Source organism: Netta rufina, assembly GCF_964035555.1.
Source record: "Netta rufina genome assembly, chromosome: Z".
NCBI classification, from domain to species: Eukaryota; Metazoa; Chordata; class Aves; order Anseriformes; family Anatidae; genus Netta; species Netta rufina.
The window spans coordinates 16,494,053-16,515,352 of record NC_140126.1 but is presented as its reverse complement, the minus strand read 5'-3'; the positions used below and the strand labels follow the sequence as shown (position 1 = coordinate 16,515,352).

At 39.7% G+C, this 21,300-nt stretch overlaps 1 protein-coding gene across 1 annotated transcript in view; it reads right to left on the bottom strand.

Annotated features, from left to right (window-relative positions):
• Window positions 1-984: 984 nt before the first annotated feature.
• RAB3C (RAB3C, member RAS oncogene family) overlaps window positions 985-21,300 on the bottom strand; it is a 140,446-nt gene continuing 120,130 nt past the window's right edge. The window contains exon 5 of the mRNA XM_084305777.1: window positions 985-9,328. Coding sequence (XP_084161903.1) covers window positions 9,141-9,328 — 188 coding nt within the window. The 3' untranslated portion in view covers window positions 985-9,140. The remainder of the gene's footprint in view (window positions 9,329-21,300) is intronic.

Below are 21,300 nucleotides of genomic sequence, written 5' to 3'. Positions count from 1 at the left end.
TATCCTTTTGGATCATCATTCTCATCTGCCCATCTGCTTCTATTTGTTTAAAGCCTTAACATATTCCAAATAAAAGCAATGCAAAAATATCCTAGTTCCAAGGCACAAGGTACAAGTCAGAAGTCTGCTTGTTTCTTCCCCATTATCTTTTACTTCTTACTCCTCAAAGTCTTTTTTTTTTTTTTTTTTTTTTTTTTTTTTCCTCCACTCAGCCTAGTAGGCAGAGGAATTATATTGGGGCCAATCTCACAGATCAATTGCAAGAGAAAGGTGCTGGTAGCTGGGAGGAACAAGGGAATTTCATTCTCAGAGGTATTTCATTCAATTACAAGAACTGGAAAGATAAGATCTGTGAATCAAGGCAGTGAGCTGTACAGATAGACCACTCAGAAAAACCTTTCTGTTGATATGGGGTCCCAAGTAATATGCTAGGAAGCTCTTGGTGTTGATTGAGAACTGGGTATTAATCAGGCAATGTTTATTCTGCAGATGAGATGTAGTTTTTTTATTATTTTTTTTCCCTTTGGGGACTCAGGAGTTGGACTCGATGATCCTTGTGGGTCCCTTCCAACTCTGATATTCTATGATACTCTATGATTCTATGATTCCTGTGAGCAGGAGTTTTAGCAATTTATATAGTGAAAAGAGAAAGTGTATACAGCCAAAAAAAAAAACAAAAAAACTTCACCTATGCTAAAACACCAACATATAGTCTACCACAACACAGTACTTTGGTAGGAAAATGTATAATATTTCTCCCACAGAATCCTAGGGCAAAATCTTCAGTAAACTTTGTGGGATGGAGAAAGAACTAAGATAGACCAGTGCTGCTGAGGGGATATTCAGCAGTTGTGGCAATATTGTCAAAACTGAAGTTTTTTGTTTGTTTCTTTGTTTGTTTTTAACAGTTATAGTAGGTGAAGAGACATTAAGAGAGATAGGATAGGGGTAAGACCATGTCACCACAACTGAGATATTCATGAATATAGTCTCATGTATATTTATTGTAATCATAAAAGGAATGAAACCTTCCAACAAAAAACTAAACAAACAAAATCCACTTGGTATACAGAAGTCACATACAAACAAAATATCCAATGGAATACACACGGTCTCTACGTTCACAAAGATTTTAAACTCTGCACATGGATAAAACTTGTACTTCACATTCAGACAAGAGCTCCCATAGATGGATGCAGAAGATTCACAACATTTGTCATCCAGCAGCATTTTAAACTAACATATTTTTTAGAACCACAGTCACTATATTGCAGGACTAGTTGGAAGAGGAGGGACAGATTGAGCCTCACCCCCTCACAAATGTATCCTAAGCAAGTACTTCAACTTTTCTTCAAGAACAATTCAGCAAGTAAGTTAACTTGAAGGAGCCAGAACAGCTACATATTTTCAAGGTAAGCATTTGTCTTTGTGTATATATTTATATGAGGAATAATAAAAATACTAGGTAAAATTTTCTGCCAGCCCTTGAACAGTCAGGTCACTTAGCAATAAAAAAAATAGGTAAATCCTCAGTCCTGTAGCAGCCTGCATATTCACTTAAGTGGTACTTCCTATTCTGACTGTTACTTATCTCCTGCTCAGCTACAAAGATGTTCAGGATTTCCTTCTTTTACTAAGCAATTCCAGATTTCTCTCAAAATATATTTTCATTTTACCCTGGTCTGTGTAATTTTGCAGGTGATGGCACGGCAGATGGTATACAAAGAGGAAGAATTTTGAGGGCTCTTCAGTTCTTTGCAAGTACTGTCCTGTGCTACTTAATGTAATCTGTTTACTTTACTTGCTCAGAGAAACTATGTGAACACATAGGAAGGGAAAACCATACTTCTGGTTTTCCAGTAGGCCTTAGAGTTTGATTCTTTTCTTGATCAGGCTAATTTTAAAAACTGTAAAAACCAGCCTTGTACATTGTCACAGAAATGCACCAGGTCAAACTGATAATCTACTTATGTACTTTTCAATGTGGTACTAATTATTTATTTATTTATTTATTTATTTTTAGGAAAATTTTTCAGCAAAACCAGTTACTACCCTTGGCCTAGACTGAATGGCAAAATTTTATTTAGCAAATTCCCAGGGCTTATGACACACTCTATTTGAAACCAGAAATGTAGCAGGAATTAACAGAATAAACTTCTCTGCAGATTCCATAGTCACTGCTGGGAACCACTCACAGACAGGTGATTCGGGGTTTAAAGTCTCAAATGTACCTAAGAGTTTTACTGAATAGCAATGGCCTTTGCTTGTGTGCTTACAGAATTATTAGAAATATGCAAAGATAAGAGGAAAGGAAATAGGAATGATTGGATGTCTCCTTTTCAATTCATGGTTAGATTCTGGGTTGCACTTGTTGCCATGTAGACTGAGGGCCATGTAGCTGTTGAGTGAAGAGTCTGGGTGAATATATTTAAGGATATAATTCCATCTTTAAGATCTAGAAAAGTTAAGAAAATTAATTGGCATAAATGACTAAGGTCACTGTCCACTGTGCTAGACCTTCTTGCCTGTGACCTTCAAGCTGTTCCCAAATATGTTAACTCAGAGCACCAACTGAAGTTTGCCAAGTCATCTGCAAGAATATTGGATTCTCTTATTTAATATTTCAGTTTAGTATTATGAGTTAACTGCATCAGATTAAAGAGAATACACCAACATGGTACTATGTAATACAGGTAAACAGATAATGTAACTGATAATGCTCTGTAAATGCTGAGCTCTAGGAGGTTCTTTTTATGCTTCTAGAGAACATGCTTTAACAATATATGCAGATTAGAAATGGTTACAAGCATCTTCTGACTGAAAGCGTTGTCCCACTAGTGTTGATGTAATGTGATCATTTTCAAAAAGGATGCTCACAATTCTAAAAGTAAAATTGACATGCACTTGCAGTGAACAGACAGACATCTTTTACCATCATCTTGTATATGAAAAATAGTTTAAATGACTTAAGAATAGAGTAATTTTACACTACACTGGTAAAGCATTTACGATATAAATTTTACTACAAGACACATAGAGCTACTGGAAATCTTAAGCCACACAGGCATCATCAACAGCTTATCACACATACATGACACTTCTCCCTTTCACACAAGTTTATATACACTGAGTAAGTCATTAAATATTGCACTTATTGGCCCATGATTCCTCAGTTTTGAGGTATTCCAAAAATAGAAAACATATCTATTTTTATAACATATTTTCATGCAACATTTAAGACATTTCAGTTTCACAAATACTAGTATATAGGTTACACATCCTGACAGTCCAACTGAGCCACAACACATCTGACATTACTGACAAAATATTAAACAGCAGTTACACCACAAACAGTTCATTTAAGACTAATTGCAGGTACATGTCAGAATTACTCAAGGAAATTTATCGCCAGAAGTGGTAAGCAATCCCCAGCTTTCATTTCTGCATGGTATGCATGATTCTGAAGTTACTGGACTTCCACTTTCTCCCAGCCAAATCAAATACCAGGTAACTCATTCTATAAATGACAAGCCACCTACACCTGCTGGAACCATGGTAAATAATCCTATGGTCTGCAGACGTAACCCATCTGATTTCTGGTGTTAATGATAAGTTTTGGATAAATCCCACTGTGGCATTTAGGGAATTCTGCATTACACTTGAATAAGTAGCAGTAGGAACTGAGTAAGCTTCAAAGACATACCACTGCAATATGCATACTACTTGTGTGTACTTACAGTTTGTGATTCAATGAACATCCCCATATAAACAAAGTAAAATAAAGGAAGGGGAATTAAAAAATGAAAGAAAGGAAAAAAGCTTACATTGCAAAGATGAACTGCATTTACCCCTCCTTAATAAAGAAAACTGGTGAAAATCATTCAAATCATTGAACTGAGTTGCCTCTTTAAATGACACTCAACAAATGGTGAGTCTTGGAGAATCTGGAGTCAGTCTGTACTGAAGAGACTATGTGTACGGATTAAATGGTGTAAATCAACAAAACTCTATTCCCTGTTGGCATAAGTGAAGACATGTTGCTTCACACCCCCTGAGGGTTCATCTGTGAGGATTTACATACTCATGGTCTCGAACTGCTAAATCTGTCATTCTAAAGAAGAACTAGGTTCAAAAGCTGTGTGTCTAAGAAACAGGCCAAGGAGGAAACTGTCCTAACAGTCAATCAGCAGAACAGTAATTTAGTTGATGCCCTTAAAAATGCAAAGAAGAAAGCTTGCCTCTCCCCAGTATATATAGAAAAGTATAGTTTAGGGGAGGGATTGTTTTGTGGGGGGGTTTGTCTGGAATGCAAATGCAGCATCTCTCATCTGTGGTTGCAGAAAAAAAGGCATCATCATCAGGCGCAGAATTTGTATCACCATTTTTCCCCCCCTAGAACTGACAATTAAACTCAAAGCATTCTCAAAGTTAGGATCAAACTCCAGCAGATTTTGTGTACCATGAAATAGCACTTCTTTCCTAAAATGAAGAAGTTGCAGGTGGTACAGCTGAATATACAGAGCTGAGCAGACTGGGAAGAAAACTTAATCTTTCAGACTGATGCTCTGGAAAGGCCACAGAGATGTAGTTGCTCAGGTAGTTTCTCTAGGCATCACATTAAGTATAAGCACAGAGGAACAAACAGTTCCAGGTAACAGTCACATACACAGCTGTTCTGAGAGAAAGAGTATTTTTGGACAGAAAATCAGGCTACTTCCTCAGTATACCAAACAAACAGGTCAAAATAAAGAAAAAACATCAGCAAGAACAAAAAATGTAGAGTAGTAAGTTAGCTGTGCTGTAAGGACCAAAATACTTGTGAACATGAACTCTTATCAGAATCAAAAACATGCATCTGAAGGTTGAACCTGATGAGGCTTGCTAGCTGTCTGGCTTATCAGTTCCATGAGGCACTGCAGGAGCTGGTCACATCCTGTGCTCCCATGTGCTATCCCAAGGCATTTTCTGAGAACAACTTTGATCATGCAGCAAGCAAGACACTATCAGAGCATGTTATGGCTGGTGTATTATCCATGCACAGGATTACCCTGCTGCTAAAAGCATTAGTCTAGATCGTAATTTGGAAAATGAGTTGTGCAGTGATAGTTCAGCTGGCACTATGGAGCTCAGGACCCTCTGTCCAGAGGCATCTAGACTCCCAAAAATGCAATACACTCTGTGTGGCAACTTCTGTATCTCCTCAATTGACCTATGTTTTGGATGAAAAGGTCATCTGTGGATGGACCAGTAAAGCTCCATGACAATCAGTCTTATTTCTGTGCTGAGAGTGACAACAAATTAGTGCAAATTGTATAATTCTATAAGTATTTTTCACCAAAAATTGTGATGAGGCTGAAAATAGTTTTGCATATCTTGTCCCAGGTTTTCAATTTAACGATCCAAACCTCTTGTTACCAATAAAGTAAATATTTTTATTTTTTTTAGCCTGATTCTTTTTCTTGACAGAACTGTACCACAACAGTGCTTAGATTAGGGATCTAACCAAACCCTGCTTCTGTCTCCTCCCATGCCTAGTGCACAATCAGTGACTACTGGAATCTATGAAGAATGATTCATTGGTTGCATTGGTAGTTTAAATTTTGATCCTTGTTTAGGTTGTGATGGGATTTCCAAAGGGCTCAGTGTTAATGTACCTCTGCTCGCATTTAAGAAATTTGCAGTTCTACCACAGAAGTCAACTGGAGCTGAATTATAATGACACGGGATTCAGTTGGACATCCTACACTATAAAACAGGCCAAGCCATAATTGTCAGCAGAACGAAAATCCCACTTCTGCTTGTTCCCCCAGAACTCAAACTAAAATTTTAGAAAGCCTGGGGATGGGATAGTAAGTTACTTCCCCAAAGGCTTTCTGTCTCTTCCTCTGCAATAGCCAGTTCCAAACTGAGGAAGGTGAAGTATTGAGATTATCATGCCTCTCAAAAGCCAATTTGTTCCACTGGATGGAAAATAAAAACCTATTTTTCCAACCACAGGTAACCCTGATTGTTCGCTACAGTTATATTCAAACATCTAGGCATTTCCAATTTCAGAGGAAGGGCTGGTAGGCTGAAGCAGATTGGATGGGACATCAGCAGATCATCCAGCATGACCTCCTCCTCAAACCAGTGCCAACTGAGAGGTCAAAGCAGGTTGCTCAGAATTTTATCCAGTCTGGTCTTGAAAACCTCCAAGGATCTGATGTGAACACATTAAAAATTAATTTTAATTAATCTGACTAATTCTGAATTCTATTATAAAGTCTGAGTGTCAGTACAAAGATCCTAGGAGTTCTTATCTAGTGGCTGGTCTTGCATTTCTGTGACAAAGTCTGAGTGTTAATACAAAGATCCTAGGAGTTCTTATAGTGACTGCACTCCTGCTTCAGGTGAGCCTTTTCCTCACAACACATGGCTGGCAGTCTCATGAGCAGCTCTGGCACCTTTTTTCCCCATCCTTCCCATCCCATGCAGAAGATCAGACATGTTGGAAGCCTGGCATTTTATTTGTCTCAGAAAAGGGAAGGAGAAAATCTTACTCTCTGATTTTGTTGTTACTCTTCTGACCAGTTCCTTGATGCAAAATGAAAAGCAAAATAATCCATCCCGTACAAGGAAAGAATAATTTATCTATCACTCAACTTCTTTAAAAAGATATATGTTGATAATGTACTACCACCACTGACTAAAAACTACATCATCACATAGAGGCAGTGAGAGTCTGGAATTCATTGCAATGGAGTACAATCAAGGTGTGGCTGTAGCAAGGTGTCCTGTGAGCTTTTTACCTTGTTACAGTGTGCACAGGACATAGCTGTTTTGAAGCCAGCATCCCAGAGCAAAGCTGAATATTTGCACGTGTAGCAGTGCTGCATGATCCAGGACATGCTCAAGCTTTTATAAGATGTAGTGATGTCCTCCTTTCTCCTTACCTTGCTTTGCCTAGACCTTTTCTAACGGGCTGAGGGCTGCAGGTAAGTGTTATCTCAAGGCTTGCCTGCTTGCTTTTCTGCAGCAAGCACAAAGCTTAGGGCAGAGAACTGGCTGCAATCTCCCTTGGTTTCTTACCACTTCTCTTTTCAAAACAGCTGGTACCTACTGGATGAAGAGGTATCATTGAAAGTCTCTCAACACAGTTATCAGTGTGCTGTCCTAGACAGGAGAGAGAAAAGCGTTATCCCCATAGAGAGGCAGGGTTACGGTTGGGGTAGCATCTGCCTCTTCTAGCTGACTGCTCACTGGTCCAAAGAAGAAAGTAGTTTTTACTTTTTCTTTGTAAAATTCAGCATGTGAAGGCTCAGACTCTTTGTCTACTAGAAAAATAGGTGTTTAAGGAAGCTAGTTAACAGTACAGACATGGTTTAAACCCTAGACTAAAGAAAGAACATCTTTTAATATGAATTAGGCAGCCAGTGTAGCCCCCTGGTGGCATATCCATTTTGCATGTGCCTATATGCCTTGTTTGAAAGTCATTTTCACTATGTCAAAGTTTATGTAGTTTATTTAACCAGTAAAAATAAATAAATAACAGTGGCCATTTTCCTTTGTGTCTTTCAGGAGCTTATATAAATTACCTTTGAAAAAATGAAAGCGTATAGATGGATTTCTTTGCAGTTTCAAGCAGTTTTCAGTACCATTTGTTACTTTCCATTTTTTGTCTTCCTATTTTTTCCTGTTGCAGACAGCCTGAGAAATGTCAGCCTTGTCCTAAAGCCTGTCTAATAGGAACAATAAAACAGTTAATGCTTTCTCAATTATGCAATTTAGTTTAAAAATGTCACTGTGACCCAAATAAGGCAGCTGTACAAAGCACTATAGGGCATAGACGTAAGAAACTCCAACCAATTACTAAAGTACTTTTTAAAATTGTCAAATATGACTATTTTTAACACTTCATAAAAACAGAATTTGTGTGCTTTGTCCTGCCTTTTGTTGTGTATTTCACAGCCTTTTCCTGATTTTATAGGTATATTCAGACTAACTTCATAATAAATAATATTTATTACTCCTAGAACTTTTGAAAATTTTGGAAATTTCTGATTGCCTTGTCAAAAAAAGATACCCTCATCAAAGTAAAAATGAGGTCAAACTCCAACTCACTGACATCAGCAGCTCTTCTGCAGTAAGTCTGAGCAAAATAAAGGTACTTGAAGCCAGTTTGGTGGTGGCTGCCTGAGTGACTGAATGGGAGATGAAATTCCTGAAAGCTTAAGTGTGTCGTTTTGACAGTAGTATGACAAGACAGTTTTTGGCTACAAAAAACTGAGCAAAATGGATTTGGCTCTTTTAGGGGTAATATCAGTACTGAGAGTTTAATATTTTAATTCAGGTGGAAATGAAAAGAGCTGGTCAGCTCTCCTCTACTGGGACAGATACTACCAGGGTATGGTGAAATGAGAAATTAAGTAAAGTTTCAGAAAGGTGTTAGATAGATATGCAGGTCCCACAGGATTGTAAATGGATTAACTAGCCAGACAGGATCAAGTACCTGGTATCTCTGAGGACCTACACTGAACACCCACATCCAGTTGGAATCTCAAAGAGATGTTTGATGGCTTGGGGTCCAGGATGGTTGGAAGTTTGTTCCTTCTAACTTCTGCAATTTCTGAGCAGCCATGATGTATAACTTACTGAGCCCAGATTTGTCAAGGCAGTATGCTCCAGTAAGTATACCTTATACAAATGATCCAGACAGAATGAGTGATTAGTTCTTTAAAGCGATATTTCTAAATTGATTTTCAGTCAGGAGGAAATATAAATGTCATCAGGAAGCTTATTCTAAAATACCTTACATACTACCCTAAGGATTCAACTCTAAAATTTGAAACTGATGAAGCAAGTCAATTCTAGGCAAATATGATCTGAGGGCATGGCACCAGCTGAAGTAAGTGTAATGTAAAACAGTAAAAAGAAAAGAGAAAATAATTGCCATCTTGCATGCAAACGCCAGATGCTAAAAATGGATCATTCTTTCAAACTAATAACATTTCTATACACATACTCAACCAGTTGCTGATGTAGAATAAAAGACTTTTCTCCCAAATAAATTAATAAGACAGTATAAATAAAGGCATATAGACCATTCATAAATACTCTGTTGGCAACAGAATGCACTGGAGCTGCCTTTGTTGATAGCTGCATTAACAGCCACAGTTGGGTTGCTGTGGTGGAGGGGTGTCCTTTAGTCGTGTGTTCTGCTTGCCAGCAGCAATGGTGGGATCTGTCTCCAGGCTTTCTGACATTTTGTCGCAGATGATATCCACGAGCCGCTCAAACGTCTGCTTGACATTAATGTTGTCCTTGGCACTTGCTTCAAAAAATTCAAAACCTAAGAAAATAAACAGCACTTGTAAGTTTGATGTATATTGCATTATCTCCAATAAGCACACAAACTTCTCTCGGGCAAAGAAGAGTGATGTGACACACGGAAAGTAAGCATGTGAGAGCACACATATAAAAGAGTGATTTTGCAAGAGCAGTTAAAATTGTACCACAATTGGAGTAACATTAGTGTTATTTGCTTTATACAAAGTCAGATAAAATCAAGACTGGCCCGAATACATTCCCTTAAACATATTCTACTTTAAAACAATTTCATCTAAAAACTGACACCAATTTGAGAATAGTATTATTTTAGAAATGCTCTCTATATGCAGCCATTGTGAAGGAATAATCTACTGTTCCATCTCCAGCTATTAAGTTCCTCTGAGCGTTATTCAACTGGAAAAAGCCATTTCCATCGTGTCATTAACGTGGTGCAAAAACAGATGACTCTATTGGGAAACAAAAAGGTAAAAAGGCAGACAAGGCAAGCAAAGCTTTATTTGATACTTACTTGAGATAAGGTTAAAACTGTGGGGCAAAAAATGGACCCCCAGCTAACACACTACACTAATAAACAAACCTTTTGTTGTTATTCTTTTTTTTGTCTTTAATTCATTTCTATGGAAGGACTTTTATCTATCCATTCCCAAAGTTTTCCCCAAAGGTAACAGTCAGAGCTAACATGAACATGGAAGTCTGTAAGGATCAGAGCTAGCTTTCATAAGCTCTGTTCTCTGCCCTGATTTGTCCCATGTTATCTACCACATCTGCCGTCTTCCAGGTTTTGCAACTTGCTGGTCAGCCTATAATCCTTCTGACAGAGGTTTCTGCCAGTGCTGGGTCTTGTCTATTCTGTATTTCTTTGCAATTTCTTTGTTCTTTGTTTGTTTGCTTGTTTATTTATTTACTAAGCTTCCCCCATACACACCACCCCAACCACCACACACACACACCATGCTCCATCTCATCTCATAGTTGCCACATTGCCCACATGAGGACTCCTTGGTAATACAGAAGTTTCTCCTACTTCTGTCTTTCCACTGTCTCAGGTTTCAATATTAAGAGAGTTTACAAAATATCTAATCCACTAAAAATCTAACAGTGCAAATCTTTACTGTAAGAAAAGCTTTTCATTTGCTGAACTATTTTGATTCCTTCTGATTAATGCTGAAAAGCAGTGTGCAGCTACCACCATGTTTAGTAAGAAAATGTCAGTAACTTCAAACTCTTGGCAGGAAGGCAGAAAACAGCTTTTTTTTTTTTTTTTAATGTTGTGTGTGGGCTACTCTATTTCCAAAGGCTACTTGAAATTTAAATTCAGCTACTTAGATAATATTAGTTCCATATATTTGATAAACAGGATATAATGCACATATGTACAGTCCTATAACCAGGTAAGTGGTTGAGTACTTGCATAGATCTACAGAAGATAATTATATTTAATTTGGCAAGATAACTCAGCATGAGCCAATAACAGATGCAAATTCTGTGTTCTGAATATTCTTCATATTTTTAATTTATATAAGGTGACTTTTTTTGAAATGTCACAAAGTGCTAAATTATTTAGATGCACAGGAGCTAAACACAGGCCAAAGTTAGTCCTTGTTGATAGTTTCAATAATAAACCCCTGGAGGTACAAACACTGTAAGAGGGATTTAGTCAGACAACTTCTAATAATATCAGCAAGAAGTGCTAAGATAATCTTCCAGGCATGAGGATATGTTAGCTTGAAAACTTTTCCTTTCTACATTTCTCTGGAAAGCAGGAAAACTGTGGGTAAAACACAACATACAGAAATCATACACCAGGAGGTGGTTTGAATGTCTCAAAGCATTTGTTGTACCTTAGCTGGGCTTACACAACACCTTTCCTCTAAAATGGAAGGAAAATGTTGAAGCCAGTGTAACCTCACTTGGTGGTGGCTTCTGTGATCCTGCAGCACTCCATACAGGAGAAAACTTTTCAAATCTGTTGGGGACTGCAATGGGGAAAAAGGGTCCTCCATGTTTTCAGTATTCTGTGTTGAAACTCAGCTGTGATTCTGTACCACAGCAATAGAGTCAGATCTTCCCAGAGCTGTTAACATCTGCTCCATAGGAAAAAGGAGAAAATCAGCTGTTCCGAAGAAGTAGATTTGATTTCAAGGATACGTCTGCGCTGCAATCCAAGAGGATGGCTGAAGGCCATTATCTCACTCAGACTATATGAGGAACCTGAGCAGTGGCAGTTAGACTGCCCTGACCAGCAGCAGGTGCTTGCTGTGCTTGTGTGAGCTGAATCCAGAATGCTTGGATTGGTGATAACTTCAATAAAATGGCATAAAATCAGGAGCCACTCCCTGGGATGCTGAGAACATCACACTGTATTTACAGTAAAAACAAGGCACAGCTGTGACAATATAATTATTACTCCATACATAACAGCTCTAGCCTGACCACCATCTAGTTCTGTCAGCTCCCACGATCATTTGTGCCCATCGTTTGCATGCTTCAGCTCTTCTCAAATAAGTAAACAGAGTTGAAAGGTGAACATGAAGTGAAAAAGGGGGTTTAGTGCCTTGAAATCTGCCTAACCCCCAACAAGGATGTTGTTTTGGTAAATATTCCATTACCTGCCATGTACAATGTCTTTCAAGCAGAAAAATAAATAAATAAACCTTATTGTATGGGTAACAGTGATATGATGCATAAGAAAGGGATAGCATAAGCACTCTACCCTCACTGTTGGTGGCTGTGTACACAGAAAGAGGAGAAAGGAGGAGGATACAAGCAGGACAAGAGGGCAGAGGGGTTGAGGGACAATGGGGGTATATTTGAGAGTTGCATCACTGAAGCCTTTGAGAAGATGACAAGAATAAGAATGAATCTCTAAGACATTTCTATGGAGAGCAGGTTTTAAAGATAGGAACACAGAATACCTAGCACAAGAGATGATCATGAAATGGCAGGTAAGACGGGTAGACAAGATCTGGACAGAGGAAGCAGAAAATGAAAGGAAAAGTGTCACAAAGACAGGAATCCAACTTCAGGAAATATAGCAACACAGACAGAATCAAGAGAACAGACCACAACCACAACAAGGCCTTACTGCATGAAAACATGAAAAATGAAGAGGTCCCCCTTATCGAAGTAGAATGGGACTTGTAGGGTGTTCAAGCACAAAAATATTAATTCAAGTAAAAATAGATATTACAGCTATGGCTTTGATATAAGAAGGAAATTATTGTTACAGTAGTGCTATAGCTGGTTATCGGGCTTTGCCTGTGTACACACTATCTGCTTAGTCCTCAATTTCCTGGGTGATCGAGGCTCTCCCCAGCTATACCCAACAAAGATGAGATGATGCACTGATTTGGAACAATGCAGTGACCAAGGTAATCAAACCTAAGTTGACAAGGTAATCAAACTCCCAGCTTCTTCCACAAGAAAATATGTGCCTTACAGGAACTGTACAGGTGGGAATTTCAGCCACTCCTGGAGATTCCCCTGAACAGTCTGGGCTGTGCACAGGTGAGCTGATAGGCACTATCAGTGTATTTATCAACACCCTTCCATGTGTTGATAAATACCCTGTGTGGAGAACATGGCTGTTCCAGTAGGTTCCCCACAGGCAGCTTCTACTGTAAAATGGATTCAGCTGCACAAAGGTAAGATAATTGTAGATGGTCTGTAGAAACTGTTGTTGCAGATGCAGAAAGGATCACACAGAACTCCCTTTTTCAGCCAGTCAAGAAATGTTTTGCGCGCATTTTAAAATAATCACTTCCAACTGATTATGACATGTACTGGAGAGGTGCCATAGGATGAGCTGGATTACAAGAATTCAGCAGAACACTTCTGCGAATCTCATCTAATGCAGATGAAGACACCACTGCAGGGCTCAGTACTGGGACCAGTTTTGTTTAACATTTTTATCAACCATCTGGATGAGGGGATCAAGTGCACCCTCACTGAGTTTGCCCATGACACCAGGTTGGGCAGGACTGTGGATCTGGCTGAGGCTAGGAAGGCCCTGCAGAGGGCTCTCAATAAGCTAGATCGATGAGCTGTGTCCAGCTGTATGGCATTCAGCAGGGCCAAATGCTGGGTACAACACTAGGGGCATAACGACCCCTTGCAGCTGTACAGGCTTGGGGAACAGTGGCTGGAAAGTTGTCTGGTAGAAAAGGACCAGGGGGTGCTGGTCAACAGCCCGATGGACATGAGACAGCTGTGTGTCCGGCTGGCCAAGAGAGCCAACAGCCTCCTGGCCTGCACCAGAAGCAGTCTGGCCAGCAGAACTAGGGAAGGGATTGTCCCTCTGTACTCTGTCCTGGTGAGACAGGTGGCACCTTGAGCACTGTGTTCATTTTGGGTCCCCTCACTAAAAGAAGGACATTGAGTTGGTGGAACGCATTGTGAGAAGAGCAGCAAAGCTTCTGTAGGGCCTAGAAAACAAGACCTAGAAGGAGAGGCTGAGGGAACTGGGGTTGTCTCATCTGCTGGAAAGGAGGCTGAGGGGGACACCTCATCACTCTCTACAACTACCTGAAAGGGAGTGGTAGCAAGGTGAATGTCAGACTCTTCTCTCAGGTGACAAGTGAGAGGATGTGAGACAATAGCCTTAAGGTTCTCCAGGGGAGGTTTCCATTCGGTATCAGGAAGAATTTCTTGACAGACGGGCTGCTTAGGCATTGCAATGGGCTGCTCAGGGAAGTGGTGGAGTCACCATCCCTGGAGGTATTTGAGACGTGTGCATGTGGCACTTAGGGACATGCTTTAGCAGTGGACTTGCAGTGTTAAGTGGATGGTTGGACTTGGTGATCTTGAAAGTCTTTTCCAACCTAAATGATTCTGTGATTCTATGACCCTTGCAACAGAGGATCTTGTTCATCCTGCACAAAGATTTAATTTCCCACGTATTACCTTAAGCAAAGATTTCATTTATTTAACAGAAGCCCTGTGTCTGAATGTCTGTGGAACAGTTTCAAAGAGATAGGGGACATTTTCACCTAGCAGAGTATGTCTAGAAAAAATATTTCAGAACAAAGTGGAAAGATGTACAACCTCCTGAATTTTGATTGCTTTTCATTTTGTTACGGAATATTTTGCAGATGTTTTTCCCAGTGACCTTTCCTCTTCTCCTGACTCATTTTTCAAATATTTCACTAATAGTGCTTAGAGACCATGTGCTTCTAAAATGCCTGTGTTTGATGGCTTCAGATCTATGCCTTTTAATACTGTCTTCATTTTTTTTTTTTTTTTTTTTTTTTTTTAATTCCTGCTGCTTGTTATTATCTGAGAAGAAAGACTTTTTGTGTGAGTATGAGGCTGAAGTGAGGCAACTCCCTGGTGGTGCTTAGGGCAGCAGAGCTCAAAGAACACCATGTTCCAACCACCCATGATGATCTGTACTGCAGAAGTGGAGGAGACGGGGCAGAGCAGTTAACTACAAAGATTTGGCAAGACCCAAGAGGCAAATGGGTAGGAAAGGCAGAATGGAGCAGAAACTGAGAAAATCCAAAATATCGAAGTGCTGCCTGACCATAAGAACAGTGTGTGCGGAAGATGCAGCAAGATGCATCATTTAAATCCCTTTGTTGTTGTTTCACTCACTTTTCCCTTTGCTGTCTGTACACTGTTCTGTCTCATTTCCTTATCTCTCCTCTCCCCTCTGGTATTGACTCAGAGAAAGCTGGCAAGCTCTCAGCAGCCCCTGCAGCATGCTACAGCAGCAGGGATCAGCCAGGACACTGTCATGCTGTTGTTGCTCACCTGGTGAGCTACAGAGCACACAGAGTTGTTAAGTTAGCCATTGGTAAGCATATGAACAGCCTGAAATCATGATTTTCTTCCTTCTCTGCCTTCATCAAAGCTCATTAAAACTTGTTTATGTCTGCTTTAAAAAAAAATAAGGAAAAAAAAACACAACAGAAAACAGAAAGGAGAGCTGTGTGCAAAGAGAAGAACATTCTGCACCCTCTCACCTTCCTGAGAAAAACTGACATCAAGAGGACATGCTAGCTAACCCATTTTAAGTGCAATTCTACAGCCAATACAGGCAAGAGCTATGTTGACATTTCACCAGTTGATCAGGAACACCTTCTGGTTTCACAGTGTTTGTCTATAACCAAGACAATTTTATTTCTCTTCCCTGATGTTATGCTGTGTTTAACAGATGTCCTCAAGGCTGCATTCCTTTGATAGCTATCCTTGCTTGTAGACAAGCTTGAGCTGTGCTCCTTAGTGCTGCTCTTTCCAGTGGCCTGTCCAACCCAATATTTTCAGGAGTAATACAGCACTGTGATGGCTGAGCAAGAAGTGACTGAAGGAAGCTGTTCACTTTGTAACTTAGCAGCATAGGACTGGCAAAGTCCAGGAAGCCATAGGAATTAATCATTTAACAACGTCATACTGCATAAAGGAGAGGAGCTAATGGTGCCTTGTTTTCCTGGGTTTGCATTCTGTGGTTGGCTCTGAGAGGGCAGTGGCAGGCACTTATCTTCACACCTGCTGTGAATAGTACCTAATAAAAGTTTTCATTCACATTGTAGGCTGTCAATCAAGACAACTGCAAGACCTTCCTTCTCTGCTCAGTTCTCCCCTTCCTCAACACTTCTGATATTCTAGAGACCTCCACCTCTCTCTCAAAGAGCAAGACAGACACAAGTGGCATCACTGCAAAGGTCACCTCTCCCAGGGAATGGGGATGAAAGTAGCTGGTGACCATTAATGTTCTTCAAAGCATCTTCTGCAACTGCAGCTATGCCAGGAGATCTACCTACTCTTGTGGTCTGCTTTGCAGGCCAGTTGGATGGGACATGTGCTCTCCAAACAAGCTCAAGGGCTAAAATATTTTAAGAAAAGTATTAAAAAAACATTAACCCCCTAAAGAGGACTTTGCTATTACTATCTCAGCAAAGAGCGGTGACTTTGATTGTGACTTCCAGATACCTTTTGAAAGAGTGCATTTGGGAGATAAATTACATTTGTGGCAAAGAATTTTTGTTTGCTTGTTCACATGAGACTTCTGGTGAGCAAGCATGATCCCTTGCTTCTCTTTGTCATTAAGTAATGCACCTTGGAGTCTATCAAAGCAACAGCAGGCTGGCATTTCCCCCTGTAGAAAAACATCCTGGGGACAGGTGCTTCTGAGACTTCAATTGCTTTGCCAATACCCTGTGTGTGTGCTTTAACTAAAAGAAGCCTGGTGTTTTCCAGTGCTGTCTGTTTCCTTCCTCTGGCACTAACATTTGCCTTTTAAACAGAGCTAAAAAACAGTGAAGGGTGGAAATAGGAAAGAGGCATGTTACTGCACAAACCAATTATTTTCATTTTTAATGCAAAGTTAGCCTTCTTCACCATGGCCTCCATCCAGACACGGAGGCAAAACAGAACTTGCTGTTCTAGTAAGCCATGTGCTGAGGTGCCAAGTCCCACTTGATTCCTGATTTAGGTGTCAAAATTGGAGCACTAGAAGCCCCTCTTTAGTTATTGCCTAAACTCATAGGTGCTTAATACCGCCAGAACTCATGGTGCTTACACCCCAAATTCCTGCAGGCAAGTAGGTTCACCCCAGTCCTGAAGCAAGACCTGGTGTCTTGTGTTGAAGCCATGACAGGATTCAGAAACTGATCGTGTCCCTGCCCATCTCATCAGCACACCTGGGCACCCAGAATTCAGCATGAGGCTGGCTTCTGCCTGCCTTTGCAGGAGGGAATGCAAGAGCTCACTTACAACCCATTTGATTTTGTTTTGGTGGCCTCTGGGAGAGATGGTGTGCTAGGATACATCTACAAAGCAGCTGAGTCTATCCTAAGGCATGGTCACAAGTGCTGGGTGCTCCCCATTTGTGGGTGATCCTGGGTGGCAGGATGCAAGAAACGTGGAGGCACAGAAACTCTGGGGGAAGGTGCACTGCCCTGAAAACTGGTTGACAGAACATGCAGCCAGAAGTGGATTTTAGCAGGACATCAACATTTCTGTGGTACAACAGCTCAATTTCCCACAGTCTTAACCAAACTAAGCCAAAAAAGTGGATAGAACAGGCAGGACCTTACAGCAGAGGCGGCCAGACACTGGAGACTGATCGTGCTGTATCCCCCTAGTATCTGCTGCAGCATGAGCACAGGTGGCGTGGCTTGGACCTGTGGGCAGGATTGTACTGCTGCAGTAATCTTAGAGGCTGTGGCCTTGACAATACATTTTACCTTCTAATGACAGAACTTGCAATTAAAAACTAATGAGTGCTTAAATAGGATACACAGAAAACAAAACAAAACAAAAAACTGTACAGAAGCAAATAAACAATCAAAGGCAAGAATATATACAAAATTATTTACCCAATTTGCAGGCACAGCAAAATGGAATAAGTAAATGAGGAAAGCATATGTAAAACTACATATGCAACCTTCCATTTTTGTGTGCAGTTACTCAGTGTCTATTCAAAGCTCTGCACACACCTCTGCCTGCTAAGCTTTTGCCAGAAAGTAGATCACAATATATCATACAGACTACAAATAAAAAGAACCAAGAAATTCATGCCATCTGTGAGTCATTCTTTTCATTTCTGTTCTGAAAAGTGACACCAAACTTTTATGAAGCTTTGAACTCAGTTGAGGTGCGTGAGATCAATGTATCAAAAAAGCTGTGTGAGTTACAGCTGGTAAATTTGCAAGCATTTTATTTTTTTTTTCAAGAAATTTCAAGCCTGTTCTACCGAAATGCTTAATGCATGTAAGTGTTGACTATGTTGGGGTTTTACTCAATAGCAAATCCACATAGTACTTGGAGTGAACATTCATGAAGTAAGAAAATGGCATAAACATTATGTTCCTCACCCCCTTCTTTTTGAAGTGATTAGTCAATAAAATAGTCTCGACGTGATTATTGTGATCCCTAAATCTATATTAACACTAGATTAGTTGTTTTTATGTACTGGCTGATTTGTCACGTTTCTTTATTTTCTTGGTATGATAACTGTGAGGTAGACGTGCATGACTCAGACAAATTTATTTGATCCTGTCTGTCTTCATCTCATTCTAATATTACTTTTTAAATGATGCTAATATGAACTGATTTCTCCAAAAAAAGGATGTATTACTTACAAAGAGTACTAAATAGGGTGACAAGAAATGACTAAGGAGTGTAATGCTTTTTGTATTTGGAACAATGAAATAGCTTGAGAATTTCAGCCTTGAGAAAAAGGAGGGATATGACAGAGGTACAGTGCAGGTAATGAGACAATTTTTCACTGTTTCTCAAAACATTACAGTTAAGAAACATCAGGTCAATCTAGCAAGTGGCCAATTCAAAGCCAAGGCAGAAAGCTTTGATTAACTGTGTATATTTATAGGACGCTGTGGACAGAAAGATTTTATATGATTTTAAAGAGATCATTGGACAAGTCCATGGAAAAGAGTCATGAAAGGACTTTCATATAGTCATGAAAGTCTCACTACAAGAAGGACACAGAGGTGCTGGAACTTGTCCAAAGAAGGTCAATGAGGCTGGTGACTGGTCTGGTGAACAAGTCTGGTGAACAAGCAGCTGAGAGAGCTGGGATTGCTTAGCCTGGAGAAAAGCAGGCTTGGGGGAGACCTCAATTTACTTTAAAGGAGGTAGTAGCAAGGTGTTGATCAGGCTCTTCTCCCAAGCACCAAGAGATAAAGATGAGGATAAACAGACTCAAGTTGCATCAAGGGAGGTTTAGATTGGATATTAGGAGAAATTTCTTTACAGAAAGGGTTTTGTGGCACTGGAATAGGGTGCCCAAAGAAGTGGTTGTTTCACCATCCCTGGTGGTCTTCAAGAAATGTGTAGATGTAGAACTTAGTAGCATGGTTTAGTGGTGGGCTTTAGGTTAAAGGTTGGACTAGATGATCTTAGAGGTCTTTTCCAACCCGAGTAATTCTCTGATTCTATGAAAGATACTGCTTTTGGCTCATGAGACCCCTGAACACAATTTGCTCCAGTCTGGGAAAGTATCACTGTTTGCTTCCCCTTTTATACCTTTCACAAGGCACCTACTTCCATTATGCATTACCATAGATAAGGTTGTAAGCAGCTTGAAGCTATGATCCGTGGTGATATGGGAATTGTCGTGCTCTATCTCATTAACAATGAGTTTTAAAATATGTAAATGGAAATAAGACAAATTCTGATTTCATAAACATTCTGTTCATTTGCCTTCATGATCAGATCCGTTCAGAAAATTTCTCACAAATAATTTTTAGAAATCCGGTTTTGCTAGCAATTCCTTATTTCTCTTCAGAACTCCCATTAGCACTTTGAGAGGAGCTACTCTGAGCTAACATGGGATACGTGACTAGTTTAGCCAGGGTATAACAGGTAACCAGACCTATGGTGGTTGGTCTAAAACACTTATTTGGGGGTTACGCTTGAGAAATAAGTCAGTAATAACACATGAGGAAATGACTGATTACACTTCCTTAATATAATTTTGTTCAGCAAGGAATTCAGGAGCCACAAAAGTGTCCCAATTTTCCAACAGAAATTGAGGTTCTTAACTATGTTTGCCAGAGGGTTAAGCACACACTTATTTTATTTTTTTTCTGACCTTTTGAAAACCTGGCCCAAAGTATATGTATTCATTTTTTGAGAGGACTGCACATGAAACACAGCTCAAAATCAAGCCTGATTTGAAAACAGACTGTTTTAAAATAAGTTTTTTATACGGGACTTCCATGTATTGTGTTTGTTTATAACTGTGGCTGTAATCAACAGTACAGACCACACCATACAGAGGGTTCAGTCTTAAAATTTCTCACAGGACACAAAAATATATATGATTATTTTTGAAACATGTCTGCAATAGAAGTTATCAACTGACTGGCAAAGAAAAGACATTCCTGAATATGATACAACTCAGTGCCCTTCAAACTAGCCCATATTGCCTGTGTACTTACTACAGTTCAGTGAAACTCATTCTTCTGCTTTTCCAAACCCCATCTCCCAGTCACTAGGCAGATTTAAGAAATGATTGCAAATGTACAGAAAACATGCAAACATTTGTCTGTGCAGTTTGAGTACAGTGAATACTGGACCACAGACACAATATATGCAGCACAATGTCATGACATTCTGCCTTTGAGATAGTCTCAGGACATAGTCTCATATCTGAAAATAGAAAACCTCAGAGTAGATCAAGATGGGAATACAGCATAATCTACTTCCATGAAGAGTGAATTCTATATCCCAGGAGTTAGAGTTTGCTTTAAATCCTGAAACAATAGTTTTGATATCTATCTCACTACTTTTTTCTTTTCTTTTCTTTTCTTTTCTTTTCTTTTCTTTTCTTTTCTTTTCTTTTCTTTTCTTTTCTTTTCTTTTCTTTTCTTTTCTTTTCTTTTCTTTTCTTTTCTTTTCTTTTCTCTTCTCTTCTCTTCTCTCTTCTCTTCTTCTCTTCTCTTCTCTTCCTCTTCTCTTCTCTTCTCTCTCCTCTTCTCTTCTCTTCTCTTCTCTTCTCTTCTCTTCTCTTCTCTTCTCTTCTCTTCTCTTCTCTTCTCTTCTCCTTCTCTTTTCTTTCCTTTTCTTTCCTTTTCTTCCTTTTCTTTCCTTTTCTTCTTCCTTTTCTTTCCTTTTCTTTCCTTTTCTCCTCTCCTCTCCTCTCCTCTCTCTCCTCTCCTCTCCTCTCCTCTCCTCTCCTCTCTCTCCTCTCCTCTCCTCTCCTCTCCTCCTCCTCTCCTCTCCTCTCCTCTCCTCTCCTCTCTCCTCATCCTCTCCTCTCCTCTCCTCTCCTCTCCTCTCCTCTCCTCTCCTCTCCTCTCCTCTCCTCTCCTCTCCTCTCCTCTCCTCTCCTCTCCCTCCTCCTCTTCTCTTCCTTTCTCCTTTCTTCCTTTCTTCCTTTCTTTCTTCCTTTCTTTCTTCCTTTCTTTCTTCCTTCTTTCTTCCTTTCTTTCTTCCTTTCTTTCTTCCTTTCTTTCTTCCTTTCTTTCTCCTTTCTTTCTTCCTTTCTTTCTTCCTTTCTTTCTTCCT